Source organism: Pleurodeles waltl, chromosome 5 (assembly GCF_031143425.1).
Source record: "Pleurodeles waltl isolate 20211129_DDA chromosome 5, aPleWal1.hap1.20221129, whole genome shotgun sequence".
Classification (NCBI taxonomy): domain Eukaryota; kingdom Metazoa; phylum Chordata; class Amphibia; order Caudata; family Salamandridae; genus Pleurodeles; species Pleurodeles waltl.
This window is the reverse complement of record NC_090444.1, coordinates 477,801,488-477,827,439: the sequence shown is the minus strand read 5'-3', so window position 1 is coordinate 477,827,439 and position 25,952 is coordinate 477,801,488. Positions and strand designations below refer to the sequence as shown.

At 41.6% G+C, this 25,952-nt stretch overlaps 1 protein-coding gene across 1 annotated transcript in view; it reads left to right on the top strand.

Moving 5' to 3' along the window:
- PPP1R14C (protein phosphatase 1 regulatory inhibitor subunit 14C) overlaps nt 1–18,885 on the top strand; it is a 292,882-nt gene extending 273,997 nt beyond the window's left edge. The window contains exon 4 of the mRNA XM_069234297.1: nt 17,331–18,885. Coding sequence (XP_069090398.1) covers nt 17,331–17,405 — 75 coding nt within the window. The 3' untranslated portion in view covers nt 17,406–18,885. The remainder of the gene's footprint in view (nt 1–17,330) is intronic.
- The last annotated feature ends 7,067 nt before the right edge of the window (nt 18,886–25,952 follow it).

The window sequence follows — 25,952 nt, the reverse complement described above, 5'->3', positions numbered from 1 at the left end:
GTCTCCGACTGCCACAGTGCTAATTATTGTCCCCTGAGGTGACTTGGTGCTTGAAAGTGGCTTTGAAAGCACCTGCTGGGTGTTCCTTGCCCCAGACAGTTTTCAGGCAACAATAAAAATCTCAATCCGGTGATTAATGGTCTTCCTGGAGAGAGATTGAAGTTTTGTCTAGTGGAAGTTTTGAGTCATCATAAAATAGTACTAGCGCAAAGAGATGCATACAAACTGCGATGTATAGATTAGAACGTTATGGTTGTTCCCCATTTTTTCATTAACTTAATGTTGCAAAAGGGGTTAATTTCAGTGAAAATCAGTTCTTATTATTAAAGAGAACCCCCAACCATGGCGTTATGTTTTAAATTCTGAGCCTGTGCTTCTCCAGACAGGGTACTCTTAAACTATACCTGCTACCAGTATGGATGGCCTGTGACTCCCACACCTTGTAGTCCTGTCTTATGTAACATGTCCTATAGACTGAGTTACACACATATGATGATTGTCTCTGTGTAATGTCTGTGTGATGTAAAGTGCTCTGACACCCTACACTGGTATGAGGGATGTATGATGGAACAACACGTGTACATCACGCATGCCTTAACAACGTGTTCTCAACAACGGCCACGTCTTTATCATGCATGCTTTTACCATGCACACCATTACCATGCAAGCCTTAACAGTGAATTTCGTTGTAAAAGCATGTTTGGTAAAGGAACATGCATGGTAAATTCTTCCCACCCTGCCCTCTTACACCTGATACCATACTCCACCCCGCCCAAGCACTTAAAACTCCCCTTTCCCCCCTACCCTGAGCTCTAAAGCCCCCCGCCCTGAGCCCTAAAAGTAACCCTGCCCTGTACTAAAAACTACCCCGATACCATACTCCACCCTAAATCCCAAAACCTACCCTGCACTGTCCTAAAAACTACCATGACTCCTCCGCCCCTTCCCTGAACCCTACAACCTACCCTGCCCTGTCCTAAAAACTACCTTACCCCCTGCCCATGCCCTAAACCCTAAAACCTACCCCGCCCTGTCCTAAAAACTACCCGACCTCCCCGTCCTGTACCTTAAAACGCACCCTGCACTGTCCTAAAAACTTCCCTGACCCCACCCCTGCCCTGAACCCTAAAACCTACCCTGCACTGTCCTAAAAACTACTAGACGCCCCTGCCCTGAATTCTAAAACCTGCTCTGCCTGTCCTAAAAATAAAAACCTCTGCCTGTCCTAAAAACTACCCGAACCCCCGACCCCACCCAGAATCTTAAAACCTACTCTACCCTTTCCTAAAAACTACCCTGACCCAGCCCCCACCCTGAACCCTAAAACCTACGCACCCTGTCCTAAAAACTACCTGACCCCCTGCCCTTGCCCTGAACCCTAAAACCTAGCCCGTCCTGTCCTATAAACTACCTGATCTCCCCGTCCTGTACCCTAAAACCTACCCTGCACTGTCCTAAAAACTTCCCTGACCCCCACCCCTGCCCTGAACCCTAAAACCTACCCTGCACTGTCCTAAAAACTACCAGACGCCCCTGCCCTGAATTCTAAAACCTGCTCTGCCCGTCCTAAAAAACTCTGCCCGTCCTAAAAACTACCCAAACCCCCGACCCCACCCTGAATCCTAAAACCTACTCTACCCTTTCCTAAAATCTACCCTGAGCCCCGCCCCACTCTGAACCCTAAAACCTACCCGCCCTGTCCTAAAAACTACCTGACCCACTGCCCTTGCCCTGAACCCTAAAACCTAGCCCGCCCTGTCCTATAAACTACCTGATCTCCCCGTCCTGTACCCTAAAACTACCCGACCCCACCCTGTATCGTAAAACCTACCCCGCCCTGTTCTAAAACTTACCCCGACCCTGAACCCTAAAACCTACCCCGCTCTGCCCTAAAAACTACCTGACCTCCCCGTCCTGTACCCAAAAACCTACCCTGCACTGCCCTAAAAACTACCCTGACCCCCTGCCCTGAACCCTAAAATCTAACCCACCCTGTCCTAAAAACTTCCCGGCGCCCTGTCGTACTCTAAAACCTACCCAGGCCTGTTCTAAAAATTACCTCGCCCCCACCCTGAACTCTAAAACCTACCTGGCCCTGTCCTAAAAACTACGTGACCTCCCCGTCCTGTACCCTAAAACCTACTCTTCATCAAAGGCAAATGCTAGCTTTGTGCCCACTGTGCATGCGCTAGTGGTTGGCCCTAGGGACCAGATGCCAGTGATCATTTGCAACTCTCGCGATCCTGGATGTTGCCACCGATCCCTGCCAGCACACTTTGGAGGGTTCTGTGACCTTGGTGTCCTGCTCAGGCAAGAAAGGTAAGCTGAATTGCCCCACCAATCATGATCTCACCCCAGGGGTGTGGAATTAAATAAAATATCTACTTGTCCATGGGACAGGTTGCTTCTTAAATCTACTTGCCCTGTAAAAAAATCTACTTGTCCCTTTGGTGCCATGTAGTCTGCAAACCTACTAACTTGCATGTTTTTAAGTATTTTCACCAGCTCTTCTCTAATCCTTTCCCATAATGAGAAAGGTTGGAAATTTACTCCTGACAATGGCAATAGTAGAAATTCTTCCAGGTTTGGGAAAAAATAGATGGAGGGAAAGTGAACTTGTAAATGCTCAATAGATTTTCACATGAGCAAATCTACACATGTATATTTGCTCGTGCTGAAATACAGTTCACAAATATTTTCTAGGAGTACGATTTCCTGGTCTACTTCTGTCAGCTCTTGTGAATTCATGAAAGCCACAAATTCAAAGACGTATACCATGGGTGCCCTTTTGAGACTATTAATAATTGGTGACAGTGTGTGCTTTTTGAGACCAAAACCTTTTTTCTTTCTGTTTGCCACTGTTTTTACAATGGTGAGGGCCTAGCAGCTCCTACAACAATAAAGTGTTACAAAAGGTATGTCAAAAAAAGCCATGCATTGACAAAACCAAAAGACTCACAAAAAGTGTCAGATTGGTTGGCTTTGCCAGTGCTTGTTGATTTTCATGGTTCCCAAAATGTTGTTGAAAATTGTTACACGCATTTTCTATTAGAAATATATTTTTTTAAATACTAGCATGCATCAACACATTTTACTCAGTGACGCTTCAAAGAAATAACACCTAAAATATCATTGTAGCGAAGCGTTTTTTTCCCTACTTGCATTTTTTCCGAACATTTTATTTTGAAAGCAAAAAATCATCACTCTTGCTTACAAACTTCTGCCAACATTTTGCATATAATCACAGAGCATTCTGGGAGCATTATACTTAGCCTCATATTATTAAGCTTTTCAAACATGTGTATACACTCATGTTTTTTACTGGAACCACTGTCATTAGTGCAACGTGACCTTAAAACGTTTATTTACAGCACTCACCCTTATAATGAAGGCTTTTCATTAATGAACCATAAATACAAGTGTGAACAGCATTAACATATGGATACAAATATTACATCCACTGCAGACAGTTCCCATCTTTGTAAACTGGCAGTCAAAGCATTTGTGCTGCAGGGGTTTGGGCCTACTTGTCCCAAGGACAAAATAAATATGAAAACTTGTTGCCCTTGACCCCAAACAGTATGTCCTCAGCATTGGGTGATAGGAATTCCGCATCCCTGCATCCCATCTTAAAATACATAAAAATATGACACAAAGCATACTTTCAAAATCTCATCTGCAGTCACCTCAGTAACTTTGGAGGAGGTAATGACTGGCCCCAACGGTGAGTTCCTGGCCTGGATCCACCACTCTGGCTATGTGGCCATGAGGTAGGTCCCTCCATATGGGAGAGCTCCCCCTGCAGCCCTTTTAGGTGCAAACTTTGTGCAGGGGGCCTGCCTGCCCGTCAGGATACTTACCTTGGGTACCCCCTCCTCCACTCAGGCTCCCACCACCCAAGGGCAAATGCTAGCTTTGTGCCCACTGCGCATGCGCCTGTGGTTGGCCTTCTTTTCTGAAATGTGCCACAATTTAATATCTGAGCAGGACCGTCTTTGTGCCTCCCTTGAGTAACCAGCGCCTCTTCCAACTCCAAGTCCACAGACTCAGCTCTGGCTCACCTGAGCTATTACCTGGTGGTAAGTCTCCAGAGTCCCTGAGCAGAAGGAAACACAGCACCGCACGCCACCAGAACGCAGCATTCAGCCAGACCAACAACCTACAGTCAGTGAGTGGATCAAGATAATTGCAAAAAGGGCCACTGCTACTACTACCGCTTCCAATAAGTAAGTGCACTATTGAGTTGTCTAGTGTAAAACATGAATAATTTGTACCCAACCTATTTGGATACTTTTTTAGTCAAATTATGATAATGCGCTTCCTTTTTCAGCATCTCAACATTTGTGCATTTTCTCTTTGTATGCTGTGTACAGAACAATTCTGTAGCACTATACTTGTATTACTGTGACCAAAATCAAACGCCTTACAATGTCATATGATGTTCCCCAGTAGATTCCTTTTTGCCACAAGTACAAAAATACTTCACTTTTGGAGACCTGCTTGATCGCATTATCTGTCATCTTCAGCTTAAGGAACTTTTTCAGCTAAGTTCCCTGCCACTGTTAAGTATATGCTGGAGTGTTATATGAATTGCTGAAACATTCTAGTCAGGTAAATTGCCAAGTAGAGTTGCTGTGGAAACCTAACGGTGTTTTAAAGCAGCTGGATAGACCTTCTAGGAAGCCTTTGCACATGCTAGCATCACTTCCACTCACTGTTGCACAACACTGGGAGAGGATCCTTATGCTGGAGGCAAGTTTTGCTTCTAACACTTCCTATGTTAATTACATATGCGGATACACACAAGTCTGTTTGCAACTTTTAAACTGCAGTTAATTAATCTGTATGTTCCAAAATTGCAACTGCTACAAACTTATCTTTTTTGTTTTTTTCCTAGAATGGATATCCGGAAATTCTTTGTAAAGAAACAGCCAAGTGAAGTGACCCTATTTTCAGACAACTCAGAAACGAATACAATTCATTGCAATGATATGCCGGATCTGCAGTCTGCAATTCAATATGGAGTTAGGGTGGCTGATTTCGAAATATCAAGTGATTACGCCCCAGTCCCAGGAACATTTTGTGAAGCTGTCACTTCCTCAGATGAATCAAGCAACAGTTCTTCTACAACAGCAACCAGTCCTCGGGATAATGAGGAAACACTTGGAAGCACAGTGACACCAAACCAACTGTCTGAGAGCACCATGCCTGTTCAACTCATTGAAACACAGTCACAGACTAAGAACAAACGTATTCTGCATTTTCAGGGAAGGTGGTTCCAGGATTTTCCCTGGCTACATTACAGCGACAGAGTGGCAGGAGTACTGTGCTTTCACTGTGCAAAAGCTAAGTTGCTGAAATTAACAGAGCTTTCCAAGAACGCAGAGGAAGCATTCTGCAGCACTGGTTATACCAACTGGAAGAAGGCCATAGAAAGGTTCAAAAAGCACCAGAGCAGTTATGCTCATTCTTATGCACTGAATCAATTAGCACATTATAGAGGGTGCCAACCAATCAATCAACAGTTATCACAGCAAATCCAACAACAACAAAACGAAGCCTGGCTTTGTCTTAACAAAATCATTCATACTATTGCTTTTCTGGCAAAGCAAGGCCTTGCACTTCGAGGTCATGATGACAGCAATGGGAATTTCCGTCAGCTTCTTAGTGCACGAGCAGAGGATGTACCTTCTTTGAAACAGTGGATTACAGCAAATCGAGCAGAATATCTCAGCCCAGACATCCAAAACGAAGACCTTCAGTTATTATCCCATGCAGTTTTGCACCAGATTCGTAAGAATATTGGTGACAATCCATATGCAGTAATTGTTGATGGCACACAGGATATATCTGGTCAGGAACAAGCAAGCTTTTGTATCCGTTACACTGACCAAGATCTGTACCCTCATGAGCATTTTATTGGACTGCATCAGGCTGATAATACCACTGGTACTGCAATTGCTACAATTGTTAAAGATGTTTTATGCCGTCATGGTCTTTCTCTGTCAAAGTTGAGAGCACAAACATATGATGGTGCAGCAAATATGGCAGGGAAATACCATGGTGCACAAGCATTAATACGCCAAGAACAACCTCTTGCTCTTTATGTTCACTGTGGAGCACATTGTACAAATCTGGTTATGCAGGCTGCAGCACATAAATGTTCCATAATGGAAGATGCACTGCTTTATGTCCAAGAACTTGGAAATCTGTTTGGGCAGTCTTTGACATGTCGTACAATATTTTCAGACCTCATCCAGCACAGCATTGAAGGCCCTACAAATGTGTTAAAAATAAAGCCACTGTGTCCAACACGTTGGACGGTCCGTGTAAAAGCTGTACAAAAAGTAATGGATAATTATGAACCTATTCTGGAAACCCTAGAACAATTATCAACATCCAAGTCCAGTGGTGATGTGTCTGCTCGTGCTCGTGGTTTGCTTGCACACTTTCAGAGAGGAACAACTGTCCTAGGTCTTCAGATTGCTCTCCAAATACTGCAGCTTCTGGAATGTTTGAATATTGCCATGCAAGGCCGCCAGCAAACTATATCTGGGCTACTGGCTGCTGTGAATGTAGCAAAAAGTGCCATACTGAAGCTTCGTAATGATGAGTCATTCAACAGTCTGATCCATTCCACTAACCACATGACTTCTAAGTACCATCTTAATGCCATTGAAGTGCCACGACTGCGGCGAATCCCTAAAAGAATAGATGATGGAGCAGCAGAAAGTTTTCATCCTGCAACCGTGGGGGACTACTATAGACCTCCGTACTTTGAACTTTTGGATACAGTTTCTGTTCATCTCACTCAGCGTTTTGACCAGGAAGGCATCCAAAGATATGAAAAACTTGAACAGGTGCTTTTAACAGGCAGTGGCATGGACTCTATTTCTCACTACAAAGAAATTGACCCTTTGCTGCTCAAAGCTCAATTAACTATATTATCAAGTATGTTCAAGTACTCTTCAGTCCCAGAACTGGCAGACATACTCCGAAAAATGCTTCCAAGAGAGGGAGCTTTCTTTTCACAGGTTGAGAAGCTACTGCAGATTCTTTTAATTATTCCAGTATCTTCTTATGAGGCTGAGAGAAGCTTCAGTGGTCTCCGCCGCCTGAAAACTTGGCTAAGATCAACTATGTCCCAGAAAAGACTGAATCATGTTGCCATATGCAATATACATAAAGAGATGATGGACTCAATTGACCTACAGACAATAGCAAAACAATTTGTCCTCCGCAGTGAACGGCGCAAGAAATTATTTGGCTTTTCAAATTCAAGTTCATAATTTTATTATAGATACCTACAGCAAGAAATAATCATTTCTAATTAGGCCAATTGCATGTTGACGTTTAGGAATCTCACCAAGAACATTTAGTTTATTCGTCCTTTTTTTGTCCCACCTTTGTTTGCTTGGTGCATGAAGATGCGAGATTTATAAACATTTTTTTGTGCATTTGGTCCAATTACTTTGTGAATGTAAATAACAATAAGGCATACTTGCAAACTGTGACTACAAGCATGCCTTTCTCAATATTTCACTTAAAAACTATGCGATTGTATTTGTTTACCCGGGTGATCTCACACAATGGGCGATTTGTATAGGGTCACTTGAAAGTCCTCAAGGTTGTCCCTGTCCCCCCCAGAAATTTACTGTCTCCTACGCCCCTGACGATCGCCAACAAATCCAGCAGGAGGGAACCTTATTTTTCAATTTAAAAAGATGGGAGGGCAGAAAGAAGAAGGTGGGTTGGGGTAACTGAGCAAGGTCTCTCATGCAGCACATCAGCAGCACACAAAGCATAAAGTGACTTAAATGTTTCTTAACAGGACTAGCACAAGAATGGGGAAGAAAGCACCGTCCAATCATGAGTCAGGAGCTGACCCAAAGCCCAATGTATGTATTCTATCGTTCACAATAGGTTTTTGGTAGCAGACAGCAACATTTGTCTGTTTCGGCCCAGACTCCGTATTCGTCATCTCCTTTTTAGGGCATGCCTACAATCTAAAAACACTGAGGAAAGTTCCAGATCTCAAGTGTGAATAACTAATAAGAAGGTGACTGGCATACCCATAGAATGCTGAAAAGGAGCAGAGGCGTCATGCATGGAAGATCGTGCCTCCGTAGTACACTATGCACTGTTTTTGTTTAGTAAGTAAGAATGTGACTTTAAAAATGCCGTATTTATTTCCCTCGGTCTTGGTGTCAAGCTGTTTGAATAGTAATTAGATTATGGTGATCTAATATATCGTGCCGCATCTTCTAAATTGCAGTTTTAAAATACGTTGCGTCTGTGATTTGGTAAATCTAATTAGGAGTTTTAATAGATTTGGTTTTCATGCGTGTAAACGCGTCTTACATGATGATTTGTAAATTTATTAAACTAGTTATAGGCATTATGCTTCTTAACGGAATGTAGTTGAACTCTTTTTAATAGTGATTGAATAACTGTAGTGTCTTGAACGACAAACAGCAGTTACCATACAATCTACAACCAGCAGTTGCAGTCATTTTGTGTGCAATGTTTATGCGTGTGAGTTGGCCTATCACAACCTGCAAGAAATTCAAAGCTCAATACAAACACGTAAACCGCCCGAAGTGCTGACATTTACTGGAACGGTTTGTGTATGAAACAGTTTTCTGGCAGTATTAATGTGCACGATCTGCCGTAAGTGCACGTCACCCGGGCACTATATAGCGACCCCAAAGAGTCACTACTGGGATGAATGTTAAGTTGGCAAATTAATGTAAAGTTGTCTTGATAATGCAGATGCACAAAGTATCCTACCACGCGTTATTCAATTGTAATATTTTTCTCTTTTTTATTTTTTCATCTTTGTATTTTCTGAGATCTCCTCAGCCAAGAACTCTGTTTCATACCATAATTTCACCAAATGCCAACCGAGACTTCCGGTTAAAAAATGTGTGCTAAATTTTCTTTCGTCAAGTGGTGCGGCATGTGGCGGGGGGAACAAAAAAAAGTTTAAAAAATTTAAAGTACTTTTTTGCCGCGCTGCTCCGACCTGTTCCTGCATTGCAGGCCCAGGCTCCCACCCTGCCTTGCATCCAATCCTAAAGCTACTTTCATGCAGCTGGCAGCAAGAAAGCAGAGTTAGATTGGATGTAGCGCCCAGCCAGGGAACACCGAGGCAGAGTGTGAGCCTCTGCCTGCTGTCTCCAACCCGCAACAGATGTTGCCGGGTTGGAAAGAGTCTAGTGCGCATGTATGTTTGGCTGGCCCAAGACGGACGGCCAAACATGCATGGGCACTGAGGGAGTGTTGTGCACTACCCCTCTGTCTCCGTCAAGTCCGTGGCACTGCCCCTTTTACAGTAAAAAGATAATAAATATAGTTTTTTTTATACTGTTAAAGTTTTGCAGCTGCTGCTGACGGGGGTGGTGAGGAAGTGGTTGACGCTCCTCCCCCATAGCAGAAGAGCTGTCCCTGCATCTCTTTTATGCCCTTGTGCGCCTCTTTGCTCTCTACCACCCCTCTTCTGCTGTGGTCATTGTAACTGAAGTGTATGTGTCTGATTTTGTATTTTTTTTGTGTTCAAAGGAGCAGGAAGGTTTCAGTGTGTCCAGCTTCTCTAGACCATGTCAGTTAAAACATGTTGGCTCTGGCCTGAGGAATAAGACGGTGTCCAAGAGAATGGACACAGCAGCACAATTTTAGAAGAAGGTTGTTCACCTCCCCATCCCCTGCTTTATTATTTTGTCTAGAGATGTTCAAGAAGACAGTTATAACCAGCTGATTGGTTTAAGACTATCTGGACCTAGCATATGCCACAGTAGACATTTACAAGCGCCTGCCATTCTCAAGGAAACCACAGGATTGCACCGCTTACTAGCTTGTTTCTATGGAACTATACAAGATTAGTTCTCTTCAAATGTTTGTGGCCAACTCTGAATTTGAGCATCCAGTTGATGTAGGTCTAACTACCACTGTTTGAGTATATGCCTGAGCCGAATAATATGTGGCAAAAGGTCATGTGTTGGAGCACATTCACTCTTTCTGTTAAAGCATGGCTTTTTATACATCAAACTAGTGTCTGTGTGCTCACTCAAAATGACCACTTGCATACAATAAATGCATTATGTGTACTCAGCATTTAGGCGCAGGCACCTGCAGTGTTGCATGGCTAGCAGTAATGCCGTATTTGCTGGCCACTGGACATGAAGCTCTCAGACGTGGCACTATATATATGGGCATAAACCTGAGCAGACCTTAACTTTAGAATTTCAGACCATGACTAGGACTAAACACATCTCTTGCAACAAGATCTTATTGCAGGGACACTGCCTCACACATTTTATTTGCCCTTCGTCTGTGAATCCCCCGTCCACCTTTGTGCTCCATGCAACTAAAGCTCTTCCCGTCTTATTTGTAATACCTGCTTCCTTTCCATCTCCTGTGTTTCCTCATTTCGCTATTCACACTTGCTTTGTTTTTTCACAATTTTCGATGGTAATTCTACACTTCTATAAACAGCTCAATTAATTTTTGTAGCTAGGACTGTGAAGTATGTCACTTTCATGTGTACTTACATACACACATGTGCAGGATCTTAAGTGGTGGATAGCAAAACCCCGCTAACCGCTCATCTGCTGTGGTGAAAATGATTCATTTTATACCATTCCATTCTCCTTACCCATCTGAGCTGAAGATCATTGGAACAGTGACTGACTAGCCTGATATTTTGAGAACAGACTACAAACAAATAAATGTTTTACACCGCCCAACTGTAAGCTTGAGCCGAGATGTGCGATTCAGAGATCCTTCATTAGGTCATTGCTCATGTCTTGATCCATTATTTGTGCTGTGCTTTTGAGTTGACTTTATCTTCCATTGGTTATGATTAGTATTTCCTAATCGGTGGCAAAACTATTGTAGTATATTGTTTAGGGTTCAAAAAGTAGGTTGCACATTGAGTTATACTTGTAAAAAATAGCATTCTCAAGTTTGTTTCTCACTTTCAACCATGATTTCACAATGGAAGAACTGTCACACATCACTGGAAAGTGTAACTATTTGTTCAAAGTTCCCAATTTGTTTGGTCTAGGAATGTCCCCTTCGTGGTATACAGGTGTGTTGCCCTGCTCTCAGTACCTTTCTGCATGCAGATCTGATACGTTCCTATTACTTTGGCTCTTGCATCACACCTGCGTATTGTGTACTCACAAGCCTAAGCCTGTCCCTCACAATGTGATGTCCAGGACCTGTCCTGTAACTGAGCGGTGGGGGGCGGATCATGCAGCATGCACTATGCTTACCCTCATTCTGGATGGCAGACCACTTTCCCAGTCCTGGGCATTGCACATAAAACCATAGTGGCAGCATACCGTTTTCCAAAGGCTGCAACGCAACACATTCAACCGGGAATGCGTCCTCTGCATATAGTCTAAAAACAACTTTGTCTTTAAAAACTGAACAGTCTAAATTTAGTGAAAATTAAATCCTCAGGAAATATTTCAATATGGCCACTGCATCAGCACAAAATGTGCCAGACCCCGTTTGGGGGGCCACAGGGCCTACTTGGTCTCAATTGGGGTGGCTAAGCTTGTTTGCCACTTGTGTGCTGTCATCTGTACTACTACCGCTCTACAAACCGGGTCAAGTACAATCCTTTCTACACTGGACTCTCATGTGAGGGAGGGTGAACAGTCGCTTCTACGGAAGGAGGCAAAAGCTAAAAAAATTCAGTGCTAGTCAATATACTCAACGTATTGTCAGTATCAGTGCAACCTCTCCTCAGCATGCACTTTGATGGATGGTTGCAGTTTGGCATGTCCGGGGGGTGGGAGGGAGTGAATCATAGCACACCTCTTCCAGCATTTATGACCTCTAAGGCTATCCAGATCCGCCCAGCAGCTATGCATCAATGTTGTTGGGTTATCACATCATGGCAGGACTATGGGAGGTCATAGCTACGGGTCGGCAGTAAACTCCACCTCACCAGAAACAGTTGCGGCTCGCAGGAGTTACAAGGGGTAGGGCGGCATGCAGGGGGAGAATATTCATAATAAAAAAATATAAAGAAAAAAAAAAACTTACCTGCATGCCTCGCCACACTGCCACTCCTCTGTCTCCTCAGCAGGCAGCACAGGCTCCCAGTCTGCCCTGCAGCCAATCCTGACGCTGCTCAGAGCAGCATAAGGATTAGCTGGGAGCACCCAGCCAGGGTGCACCCAAGCAGACTGGGGCCTGTGCCGAGACGACTGGTCAAACACACATGCGCACCGAGGGGATGCATTACCCTCATCCCCGTCACCCACAATGCCCTGCCCCATTTAGCCCCTTCGCTGCCAGGCCTTTTCTCCCTCAGGTGCCAGGCCTTTTTTTGGCTATTTGGGGCGGTTTGCTCTGAGGCCCTCATAACGTTTTGTCCACATAAGCTACCCACGTCAAATTTGCGTCCTTTTTTCCAACATCCTAGGGATTCTAGAGGTACCCAGACTTTGTGGGTTCCCCTGAAGGAGACCAAGAAATCAGTCCAAATACAGCTAAAATTTTGTTATTTTGAAACAAATGGGCAAAAGGGCTGCAGAAAAAGGCTTGTGTTTTTTTCCCCCTAAAAATGGAATTAACAAAGGGTTAGCGGTGCTAACATCACCATCTTCCTAGCTTTCAGGAACAGGCAGACTTGAATCAGAAAACCCAATTTTTAAACACAGTTTTGGCATTTTACTGGGACATACCCCATTTTTAAAGTTTATTTTTTTGTGCTTTCAGCCTCCTTCCAGTTAGTGACAGAAATGGGTGTGAAACCAATGCTGGACCCCAGAAAGATAAACATTTCTGAAAAGTAGACACGATTCTGAATTCAGCAAAGGGGTAATTTGTGTAGTTCCTACAAGGGTTTCCTACAGAAAATAACAGCTGAAATAAACATATTGAAATTGAGGTGAGAAAACAGTCATTTTCTCCACTTTGTATTCTAACTTTTTTCCTGCGATGTCTGCTTTTTTTAAAGCAATATACAGTTACATCCACTGGACTCTTCTGGTTGTGGGGATATGTAGGGCTTGTAGGTTCATCAAGAACCCTAGATACCTAGAGCCAATAAATGAGCTGCGCCTTTCAATGGGGTTTCATTCTATACTGGGTAAACAGCAATTCGTTGCTGAAATATAAAGAGTGAAAAATAGGTATCAAGAAAACCTCTGTACTTCCAAAATGAGCACAAGAATAGGTGTTGAGAAGCAGTGGTTATTTGCACATCTCTAAAATCCGGGGTGCCCATACTAGCATGTGAATTACAGGGCATTTCTCAAATAGGCATCTTTTTTTACACCCTGTCTTACATTTGGAAGGAACAAATGTAGAGAAAGACAAAGGGCAGTAACACTTGTTTTGCTATTCTCTGTTCCCACAAGTCTCCCGATTAAAATGGTACCTCACTTGCGTGGGTAGACCTAATACTTACGACAGGAAACGCAACATGGACACATCACATTTTTACATTGCAAAAAACACATCAGATTTTAAAGTGCCTAGCTGCAGATTTTGGCCTCTAGCTCAGCCGGCACATAGGGAAACCTACCAAACCTGTGCATTTCTGAAAACTAGACACCTAGGGGAATCCAAGATGGGGATCTCAACAGGTTCTGTTACCCAGAATCCTTTGCAAACCTCACAATTTGGCTAAAAAACACTTTTTCCTCACATTTTAGTGACAGAAAGTTTTGGAATCTGAGAGTAGCCACAAATGTCCTTCCACCCAGTGTTCCCCCAAGTCTCCCGATAAAATTGGTACCTCACTTGTGTGGGTAGGACTAGTGCCCACAAAAGGAAATGCCCCAAAACACTTTGTGGACACATCAAAATTATCAAATACTAAACTACCTGTTTTTGCAGGAGGTGGGAGAGGAGGCTAGGGAAGTACCTGCATTTTTGGCCCTGGGCTAGTCAGTCATCTAGGGAAACCTATCAAACCAGGACATTTCTGAAAACTAGACACCCGAAGGGATCCAGGGAGGTGTGACTTGCGTGAATCCCCCAATGTTTTCTTACCTAGAATCCTCAACAATCCTCAATTATCAAAGAAATCAAATTTTTTCCCACATTTCTCTGTGGGATCACCGCACCGGGACAAGTTTCCTACCACCCAACATCCCCCTCAGTCTCCAGGTAAAAATTATACCTCATTTGTGTAGGTGGGCAAGTGCCCAAGGGGAGCAGAAATGGCCTAAAATAAATTTCCCCCCACAGGGGAGCGACCCTTGCGTGAAATTGGTGCAAAAAAATAAACTTCCTAGTGGTACCTGCCACCTTTGGGGGCAGATCGGCCTAATAAAAATAGGCCGATCTCCCCCCCCCCCCCCCCCCCCCCCAAGGGGGCAGAAATGGCCTAAAATAAATGTGACCACCAGGGGAACGAGCCTTGCCTAAGGGGTCGCTCCTCCTTGTGTGAAATTGATGCAAAAAAAATAAAAATCCCTTGTCTAGTGGTTTCTTCCCCTCTTGGGGCAGCTTGGCCTAATACAATTAAGCTGATCTGCCCTCAAGGGGGGTTGAATTGGCCTAATTACAATTTTTCTCCCAGGGGAGCGACCCTTGCCTTGACCCTTATGCCCATACATAAAAACATAAAGTAAACAAAAAAAATATATGTCCCTGGTGTTGAGGTTTCTGCCCCCCTGGGGAGCAGCTCTTGCCCAAGGAGGGAGCCACTCCCCTTATTCGTAAGTATATTAAAAAAAAACAATACATGGTGTCTAGTGCTTTATGCCCCCCTTGGGGACAGGTTGGCCCAATAAAAATAGGCCGCTCTGCCACCAAGGGGGGCAGAAATGGCCTAAAAGTAATTTTGCCCCCCCCCCTGGGTAACGGCCCTTGCCTAAGGGGTCGCTCCCTGCATAATAAAAAATATATATAAATACAAATAAAATTAGCCCTGGTGTCTAGGGGGTTTCTGCTCCCCTTGGGGGCAGAAATGGGCTTATAATAATTTGGTCCCCTGGGGAGCGGCCCTTGCCCAAGGGGCCGCTCCCCTTATGAGTAAGTATTAAAAAAAAAAAAAATCCCTGGTGTCTAGTGGGCATTTCTGCTGCCCAATCGCATCGCGATTGGGCAGCAGAAATACTTGCAGAGACATGAAAGGAAAGGCTGAGGCTGAGACCTTTCCTTTCATGCCTCTGCCTGCCCCCTCCTCCCGAGCAGAAGAGAAGTGCTGAGTATTTCTCTTCCGCATCGCGCTGGAAGCATGCTTTCAGCGCGATGGGAGGTGACCGCTGAGGTCAGCACGTGGTCGCATGCTGACATCATCAGATGTCACTGGCGGGATCGGGGATGGAAGGGAAAGCAATTGCCCTTCCTGCCATGGGGGGGCGGGGGTGCAGCCCACAGGTGGAGCGGAGGTGGAGGGTTAACATCAAAAGGATAATGAAGCTAGTTTATTATCCTTTCGTTGTTAAAGAAGATGCAGCATCTGCTGCTGGCGGGGGTGACGCTCCTCTGCCATAGCGGAGGAGCCACCTCTGACCAGAAACCCCATTCCCAACAGTGGACCATAAAAATGAATGTATGTTTGTTACATGTGCTATGTGTACATCTAACAATGAGAATTCCACATTTTGAGACCACAGCCCATATAGATGAAGTGATTTTCCCAAAAACAAAGTTTTTGTCAAGAGACAAAAACTGCGATTAAAACTCAGGCTCCAGTTCCAAAGTCAGCGCCACAGCTGAGTAGATTTCTTTATTTATGATAATGCTAATATTTGAGAGATCAAATAAAGGCGGTGTCACTCCAAGATCCCGTGATTTTGTAAAAATATTTTTTATGTTTTGTGTTTCACACAAGTAAAGTCCTTTTTCTCCAGCGACCGTACTTCCTCTATATTCAAACTAAACAAAGAGTGCAACCTTCCTCCTCTACTAGACGCAGGCCAGACTGCCGGCTTTTCCCACCAGGCATTTCCACAATAAGCTGGAGCTATTGGAAGCCGTTTAAGACAGGGGTCCACTGCTGGCGTCTCTGCCACCAACTCCAGCTTTCTCAAGCTGTACTGTTAAGAGGGTGAGGCCTTGTGGAGAGAGATGAGAGGATGAAGAGAGCAGGGATTGTTGAACATATTTGACAGGGCTACTTTTTGTTCTCAATCCGTCCCAGACTAAAAACCCCATTTATCATGAGCATCTGTAAGATACATTGTGCAGAGTGACTCGACTCAAGAAGATATTGTGAGATCAACATCATGAGCTACTCAGTGCATGCTTATTAATTCCTGTAACGGGCTTTTTGACGAATTTTGGTCTTTGGTCTGCCAGCAAAACGATAAGTGAATTGAGAATGGAACCCAAGTCCTGTGCATACATACACTAATACTAAAAACTTGACCGTGATAAAATCCAGTAGCATTAATTTGTAAAACCGTTTTTTGTCCGAAATGAATCAAGAGATCAAGTTGCACTCCACAGTTTAGATTGTACACCCCACAGGTTAGCTGGTGCACCCCAGTGTACTACAAAGGACTTTCTGTGAGCTTTGCAAAAAAATGCTAACAACGCCATAATATGGAGGGAGGGTGAGTTTGACGTTTTCACATTGACTATTTAGGAACATATCTGCAACAATGAGTCACAAGGAGCTATCTTAATGTCATTCATGCTCAGCTGTCGTGCAGTATTCAGATGCTTTTGATCCTTCCTTGAACAATTAATTTAAGAGATTTTGGATCAACACTCATCTGTGGCTTTTCTAACGAGCATTTTTCTAAGAACGTGCAAAGTTAATAAGTCTGAGATTAAGTGCTAACTTGTGCAGTGTTGGCGCGTTAGTGCGCAACACAGTTAAGAGCGAGTAGGTGCAGACAGTGCAAGAGTAGTGAAGTAGTACATTTTGTAGTTCAGTGGAAGCACATGACTGGAGGCAGAAGGATATACCTAAACAGCAATAGGATTAGATAAGCAATGAATACTTCACAGAGCTGAGCGAAGAGATGATTGACAAAATACAAGTCGATGGTTGAAACAGGCTTGTTGAAGAAAACAAACATTTAAAAAGGGTGGACCCAAAACTCTCTCAGGTTTGCTAATTGATGGCTTTCAGTTTCATAATCTCCTATGCATCGTATAGCCTTGTAACAAGTGGGTAACTGTACTGATACCAAAGGCAGCAGACATATGTTTTGATATTGAAATGCTTTTGAATGTAGAGTCCTAGGTTCAAGGGAGCTTAAAATAAACAGAGATAGTACAATCCACGTGTGTTGTAGGGATGTTTTGATGTCACGTGTGGTTTTAGTACAATTCATTGAACAAGAATCGTTTTAGTTGCATATTTCATATAATTTATTAATACTGATTAATCTTCTTTCTTTCAGGAATTTGTCAAGGAGCTTCTTAATCGCATAAGGGGGATGCGGAAATTGAGCCCTCCACAAAAGAAAGCTACATAACTTCATTTAGTGTTCTTTAAAATATGCTGAAAAGGAACTGGAACTTAAGATACAAGAAGATTTCATCATACAGAGAAATTTACATTTTGTCGCTGAGATGCTTCTTAAGAGTTTCGAAGTTTCATTTTGAGCAGCAGGGTTTTTTTTTTTAACATGAAGACTGTGGTGGAAATCTGACAGCCTATTGCACAGAAAAGTGGTGAATGTTTTATAGCCGTATCCGTCTCCTGCCGGGACCCTGTCATACATGACGAATTGGAAAGACGTATTCAGTTCTGGAATCTAAATGTTTTCTCCTTCATTAGAACTGGTTGAACAGCTGTTGTGTGGTTGTTTTGCGCACCCATTTACTAATGTATGTCAAACGTCTTGGACTTGTACATAGTTAATTTATTACATGGGTGTGCTTGTGTGTGCTCTTTCACTTGGAAGCTAGCCATTGGAAAATGAAGCGTTTATGCACTATATGTAATTTGATGTAGGGTTATAAGAGAGCAATAAGAGGAGGATTCCAAGGATAAGTGTTGCCAGCGGCTATATTGTTTTAAAAATTGATATGGGTGGATTAGCCATTTAAGTGAAAACAGTAAGTGTATTCCGGAGGTCAAAGGGCTTAACATACAGGTGTCCTAGTTAGCTAGTTTGATAATTTGCCAAATTCCATTGTATCATATTCCACTGCGCTGATTAATGTATATTTGGGTGTATGTTGATAGGAGTAGATATATCACAGCACAGTCAGGACTGTTTTTTAACAGAGGGGGAGCTAATGCTACAGACATCAGCTGCCTTATATACTTCGACTATTCATTCTTTTAATGTTCAGCCAAAACATATAAGTACTGTACCTTTTATCAAAGTCTGAAAAGTGTGGGTAAACTTTTTTTGTCGTGTATAACATAGAGATGCAAAAGTAGAACATTTTTAATTGATTGCTACTATCTTCACGGAGAATTTACTCTTGTGCCTTTTTCTCAATATGTTGTTTAGCTAAACTAATTCTGATGTTGCTTGTTGAAAATGCACTTAACTCTGAAATATATAAGACCGCATAACATAGTCCAGCAAATAGGCAAAATAGTTGTGCAATGACTTGAAGCCAGTGCACAATAGTCAATGGCAACTGCTTTATTTCTAGACATGTACCTATTTGTTTATTTGATGAATGTATAGTTATTTTTGCAATCGATTAACACCATATCATACATGCACACTTGGAAGACGTTCTAGTAAAATTTTTACAAGAAAAAGGCACAAGGGTTCAACTTTGACAGAATGTTGCTCAAGGCTCAAAATCAGCCAACACTCGTATATCATTTTTATATTACGGGTGCTCTGAATATATTTTAATGTTTTTAAGAGACTTTGTGAGGTTCCTGTACACTGGCAAGGTTTTTTGTTTTTTTTAATGTATTTAATTTTGTAACATTTACGATTATTTTATTTACCGATATTTGCTGAAATAAACACTGGAAAATGACGTGTCCATTTGTTGTCAAATTTATTTTAAGTGAAATTATGCATAAAAGGAATCATTAAGGATTGAAGTACAGAACGTTACACTGTACTTTATAGAGCAACTCCTGTACACTACAAAGATAAGTAATTTGCTGTCAAATATAATGTATTCACAAAAGACTATAGTTCATTCAATTATAAAACAACAATCCTGAGAGGAACTTGTACAATGGCTTGTATGTGGCAAATAAGTATAAACAATCTTTTAATAGATGTATACATACACATTAAAAACTACAATCCATTAAGACCAAATAGCTAAATTACAAAACCGTTGAAAACAATTGGTATAGAAAACAACCCGTTTCAACACCTTATTCAACAATTAGAACATGAACCTCCTAATGCACTTATTTACACAAAATTCAAAACAAAAACAAACAATGGGTCCATGGTGAGTCCATCAAGTAATAATCGTGCCAGTAGTTATGGAGTTGAGTCTAGTTGTGGAATTCAGCCAGGAATAGTCCTGCTTGTAGTTATGAAATTCAGCCTAGTTAGAAAATTCAGCCGACACGTGTTTTGTCCTATTACGGACTTTATCAAGGCTGATTAAACAATAACACAGATTAAGATATTGTCAAAAACCACATAATTCAAAAACATCCAACATTATGAAAATTCAATCATCCTATTCCATTAGTAACCTCTATATTGATTTAGGTGTTGGGTTAGTCACCATCGAGAGTTATACACGAAAAGAGACAAGCCACATACCATAGTCCGCACCACATAAGTGAAGTAAATAAATCAGACCGAAAACTCTAGAACAATGTACCAAGTGATTAGAGTATAAAAGATCCAAATAGTACCTAAAATTAGCCTTTGTGAATTTACATGCAATTTTGTGATTGTCCAAGTTCTACACTGACAAATATTTTAAATATTCTATAGATACCTGTTATGGAAAATCTTCCTCCATATACTTCTAATGAAAACCTACGAATGTATAAACAAAAGTTAGATTCTAGTTTGGAGCACAAAAAATTTGTAGAACTGCCAGACTTTAAGAATAATCTGACAACTAATCTGTATGTGTAAATTTATTTGTATGGTGATTAGTCTTGGTTTTGTGTTTCGGTGTACACATCATGTGGAAAACCACTCATCTTGCAAAGCTCCTCAGAACTCCCACATGGAGTAACTCTAGAATAAGTCAAATGGTAATATTAGTAGAAACTATAATCCCAACATGATACCGCAACACACCAACAATATATATATTTGTACTTAGCCATGATGACTTAAGCTCCTTTATAAAGGTCCATAGTCAATCAAATTATAGTAAAAACAGCGGGTAACGTATATAAATTAGAAAAATAACCCGATGTATTTGTTGTATGATAAGCCATCAAAATATATAGAGACGTTTGAATAAATTTTCACCAAACAACAAAACCCCAAATTGCCAGAATTTGTATGTCATTACCTTGTAAACTAAACTTCGCACTTGTATAGCGCACTACTCACCCGTTAGGGTCTCAAGGTGCTGTACGCATACCGCTGTGGAACCCCTCCTGGCTTTTCCCTGTGAGGCACCCACTCCTGGGCACTGCCAGGGTGAAGCCAGGCATCCAAGCACTGTGAGGGCCGTTGTGGAGATTAAGCAAGCTATTGCCCAGAGTTACAGAGTGGGACCCATTAATTAGATTAGGTACGAGACTAGAATTATCTGGTCCAAGGGAATTGAGCCCAAGACCCGCTGAGGCGGGAATTGAACCCTGGTCCCGGGCCAGATCTCTGCATCAGGGTCTGCCGCTCTAACCATTGTGCCACACTTCTCCACCTTCAAACGTCTAAGAGTCCCACGCAAACCAACAGCATGCCTGGAAAAAAAGCAGCAACTCGTAATTTCTCATCAGCCGCCCTCATATAGAGAATGGAAATAAGAGGGACAACGCGATCTCATGTAAATAGATGTAAGCGCCAATGCACAACATGTTTTTCATTTGTGCGCCATCTTGCAGTGTACTTTCCACATAACTATACCTATAACTCATCCATGTATGCCAATAACAGTCTTCCGGGTCGCAGAAATTTAACATGGGACAACCAAAAACCTATGAAATAGACATCTGAGAAAATTCTTCTAGTCTGGTGACATAATTCAACCAATGTTTATATTCGCACCACTATCGTTATGAAGTAAAAACCAGAAATCTCCAACACATATAGACATATTGTGAACTGAAATAAGAAACAAAGACAAAACAATGATGTGTTATCAAATGTCTCTAATCATGTGTCGTTATGAGTCATATAATGTCGCTTATACAATGTGTCCGAAGCACCTGCCAAACATCCATATGTTGAAGTAAAAACAAAAGAGGGACAGAACGATCTCGTATAGTCAAGCAGACGCATCGAATGCCCCTCGTATATTCTCATTAGGTGCCATCTTAAAACAATTCATTGCACCCTATTCGGCTTCCAAACTGGTTGTCAAATACATTGACCACTTTCCAAAAAACCCAACGATAAGCCTCTTCCCAATATAAAGTTATGCAAAATGTACACAATCGGATAATACCAAAACAATTATAAATATTGGAGAATGTATAGATTAAACATTCTAAGCACAGGATAACAATGTCTGCTGAACTGGGTTAATGAGTCTTGAATATATATCCCCGAACATTTAGAGGCGGTTGTTAGACACTAAGTGGCCATAATAGAAATCCCTATCGTATACGTCAGTGTAGAGGCATAAATGAGAAAAGAGGAAAGCAAGAAAAAGTACAATGAAAATGCAAAACCCATTTTGTATTAATACGTGATTCACTTAATTAGTTATTGAAATGATGAAATTCAACATTGTGCATGTCACTTGTTCCAATGATCTGATCCATATTTTACAACATAATTATAAACACATGACAACTACTCCTAATTTTGCTGTGATGTGTTCTCATAAAAAATAATGAATTCGTGATCCAAATGATACCAAATTCTATACTCCTAAGCCTGATGATCCACTTTGCCTCACTTCTTCTGAGTGCAATTTCACGATTGCCACCTCTAGGGTGCGACATGCTCTGACTAATACCCATAAATAGAATTTATGTAGGAAGTACCATTCGACCTCTGAAGGAGAGGATTCAGGAACATATGCATGCTTTAAGGAACAATAATTAGTTATCTCCTATAGTTCGCCATATCAATAAGGAACATCCTATGACAGAGATTCCCAAATTTATATTTATATGTATAGCTGTATTTACTGGTTTAGGTTTACCTTATCCCAGTATACATATTTGGCAACAAATATGTTCATTTGTGGATGAGCACCTTTATTACATCTGTTATTTACTACAATAGTATGCAGCCTTTATAAGCTTTTTTGTTGCCATATTTATATTGTTCACTACAAAGATAAGATGGGCAGAGCAGACGCCCATAGGGAAACCAGATGCACAGGAATGCAGGTTTATTTAGTCACCCTAATCAACAGTATTCACTGAGGTTTGTATCTTAAACACCTGAATATTGGACAAAATATAATAAAAATTAACTGAAACAGCAGTGCGCATGATACTTTGAAAGAGTCTTTATTTTGCCAGGATTACTACTGTGGAATCATTACGTACCCCACCCGGGTCCTTGTCCATAAAGTACATGTTCTCAGACCATTGACCTCATAAGATAATGTGTTGCAACCCACATTAGGATGCAAATTTTCTAGATCCAATCCAGCATTAGAGAGTAGTCAAGCAAGTAAAGACTCCCAGATTTAATTAAATATCTTCTCTTTTTCATTGTCTGTTCAAATGCTTTCTGCACAGGCAGCCAATCTGATAATCGCAAGCATATACCAATTAGCAAAAATGTGTCACCCAAGATTTTCCTAATTTTTTCTGTTGATACAGAGTATGTCCTGGTTTAGTTGGTTGGGCAACATTTCTTTTTTGAAATTTGATAGCTTCATTTCTGCGGAAACACTGCAGTGCAGAGGTCATTTCTTCAGTGGCTTTCCAGGAAGATATATATTATTGGTCTCTGTCTTTTAGCAACTAACAATCTTTCCTGGGTTATGCCTTTCATTAGCATCTCAGACAATTGGCTGTTATTCAATTGAGCATACATTTGATGGACTAATTTTAGACTAAATCAAATTTGGCAATATAGAAAAAAAGATCTTTAAAACTTTTGCAGCAAGTAACTTAATGTAGCACTTAACATTTTTTTGAATAATTACCATAGCTTGATTAGCTAATTTATCTAACTGTTTAGAGTTTGGTCATGCAGTCTGGAAAAAAAGTGTCTCATGTTTAGCAGCTGGTGTAATGGCAAAGCATCTAAGTTTTATCAGTGCACAATTAGAATTTGTAGAAAAATTTACCAGCATCCTTTAATTCAGTTGGAAGTCCACATCAGGACAACGTTGTTTTTATGTAATTCTCTGGCAGTGAAAATCTTAGATGTACATGGTTCAGAACTCTGATATCTAGGATGAAATCAGAATATAGTTCTCATTGGTTAATTGACTAAAACATATCATACTTTGATAGAGGCCTCGAGGTGGGAATGATTAATCTATGTAAATATGTGAAACAACAATAGTTTCTTTGAAAAGTCAGTGTTTGAATATTTTCATGAATAGCTGAAGGCATTCAGCATGCAGAGATGTTGGCCCAGTTCTGTGTTTTCAACCCAAAAGTGTATCTTGGTTGCAGGCAGCACTAATTTGGAGCTCATCTGCTGCATCTCAAAAAGCTGTGACGAGAGCGTAAATAAACAGTAGGCAGAAGATGGAGGCCTCCCTCCATGGGACTGTGCAAGAAAACATTCAGCAAGAGTAATTCCACTCATCCAAATTCTCAGGCTGTGGTTTTGCGAGGAGTGATTGGATCCATGTTCAGGCTGGTCTAGTCGCACCTGCCCAGTTTTTGTGCCTACTCAGGAGAATTATGCGGATGTCTGTGTCATAGGCAGTTGGTATACTGAAGAGCTTTAGAGTTGAATTATTGCCTTCATTCATGGACAGAATATTTTAAATGTAAGTCAAGGCAAATTTAGCGTCTCTTAATGCCCTTGATTGATTATGATGGTGATTAGATGATCTTGAAATTTTGTTGTAGCTTCCGATGTTAGAGATTGACACCTAGTTTGCCATATCTTTTGGTCTGCTGATGTATTTTAGGAAGGAGTTAAAGATGGAATGTGCAGGGGTCGATTAATTTTAGGAGGAATGTATTTAGAATCTTCATGGTAACATCAATTAATATTTTGAGGGGTTAATTTACAAGCTTTGGCATTTTTCCATTGATAGGTTAGATACTTAATCTTGATGACTAATTTCGGTGCTTCCTGTCTCGAGCAGCCTGAATGCAGTTAAAGCAGACAGAAGTGGTGATATGAGGGTGGTATGATGGTACTTGATTATTGAAGATTAAGTATTACATTTTGGTTACTTTAGAATAGGAAATATGGAATTTCCTCTGTCTTTTGTTGAAATGCACATGTTCTTCATTGCACCAGGCTTAGGCCACACTTGGTAAATTTGAAAGATCCTCCCTCAGGTGGTTGGAGGCTGCACTGATAATTTGTGAAGCCTGCCTTTATTAATGACTTTGAGATAGTTTGACCTGTGTTTTTATTTCCATAAATGACTTGCACAATTTGCATTCCAAGTGTGGCTCGTACCTTTCAGTTCAGCTCAGTCATGTAGAACTATGTGTTAGTAGGTTTAGTGCCCAACTTTACATGTTTTGTCTGGAATTGACAGTTTCAGAGTGGTAGAAGTTTATCGAATAGTGCTTCTGGATGTCTTTGAACCTAGGCATTGGTTTTGGCAGCATTGTAGATTGACTTCTCTATGCTGCTGATTCTGTAGAGCTTGATTGGGGCAGAGAGTGGGCCATGTCTGATGTGTAGACTGGGTTGTATTTAAGTTTGAGATGTAGTTAGAAATATAAGTATGGTCTGACTAAATCTCAGCTTTCGTTGATGTGTTGAAGGTATCAATGTTGTGTAGAAACAATAACTCACGTGTGTCGAGTTGTGTTTTAGGATGCTCACTTTCAAAGTGGAGTCCAGTGTCCAAAATGTTCGAGGGTGAACCACAAAGTGGGACTACCTAGTATGAGAAATTGTTTTGCAGCTTTAGAGCTAAATTGAGAAATTCAGCAAGGAATGCTGGGTTCTATCATGTGGGGCAGTAGATCCCTGCAATGTTAAACAAGTTATTTGTCTTGTTTATGCAGTGAGCAATCAGGCATTTGAATGAAATGTAAGCTGTTTTGTGCATCTCTGTGCAGGTCAATTCAGCATTATCTCTTAAAGCCAGCCTTACCCTTTCTTAGTCAATCAGGTTCTGAGGGCAATATTGAGCCCTAGAAGGTGGTAGTAAAAAACAGCAATTGAGTTGTTTATAAATCTTGCTGCAATGCAGTGAAGTATGTGGTGGTTGATGTCAGATTGGAGATTGATACTGGAGAAAAATACTTCTGGATGGATTGGGTATACAGTGTTTATGCAGCACACGAACAGCAATAAAGTAAAAGTGAGCCAGAAGAAATATCCAATTGCAATTTAGAAAAATAGAGCAAAATTTGATAAATTAACACTGAAACAACAAAGATCCAATCGTTTGAACTGGGGATGTGCAGTTTCAAAGAGTTAAGGTAGATATAGCACCGAAAACCACAAAACGGCACTCAAGGTCATCTGGTCGTGCGAGACCGGGTGAAATTCAGAAGTTCAGGTCAACTGCAGTACAGCACAGGCTAAATAGAGGGACCAGTTTAGTCCTGCTGAATCAGAGTTCCACTGCTTTCCAGAAGGCCATGAATAGCAGGCAAACCATTGACGATGGCTGTTGCTGTAGCTCGTATAGCAGGCCAGGCATTGTGGATGGTTGTTGCTGTAGCATGAAGAGCTGGTTGGGGGTCCTGAAATGTCATTGCTGGAGATTCGCATAGGCAGTCACCGTGGGCTATTAAAGCTGTAGCACAAATTTCACATCTTATGTTGCCAGTTGTCTCTGGCGTTCACTGTAGTGCGAAGAGTCAATTTCACTGGAGTTTCATA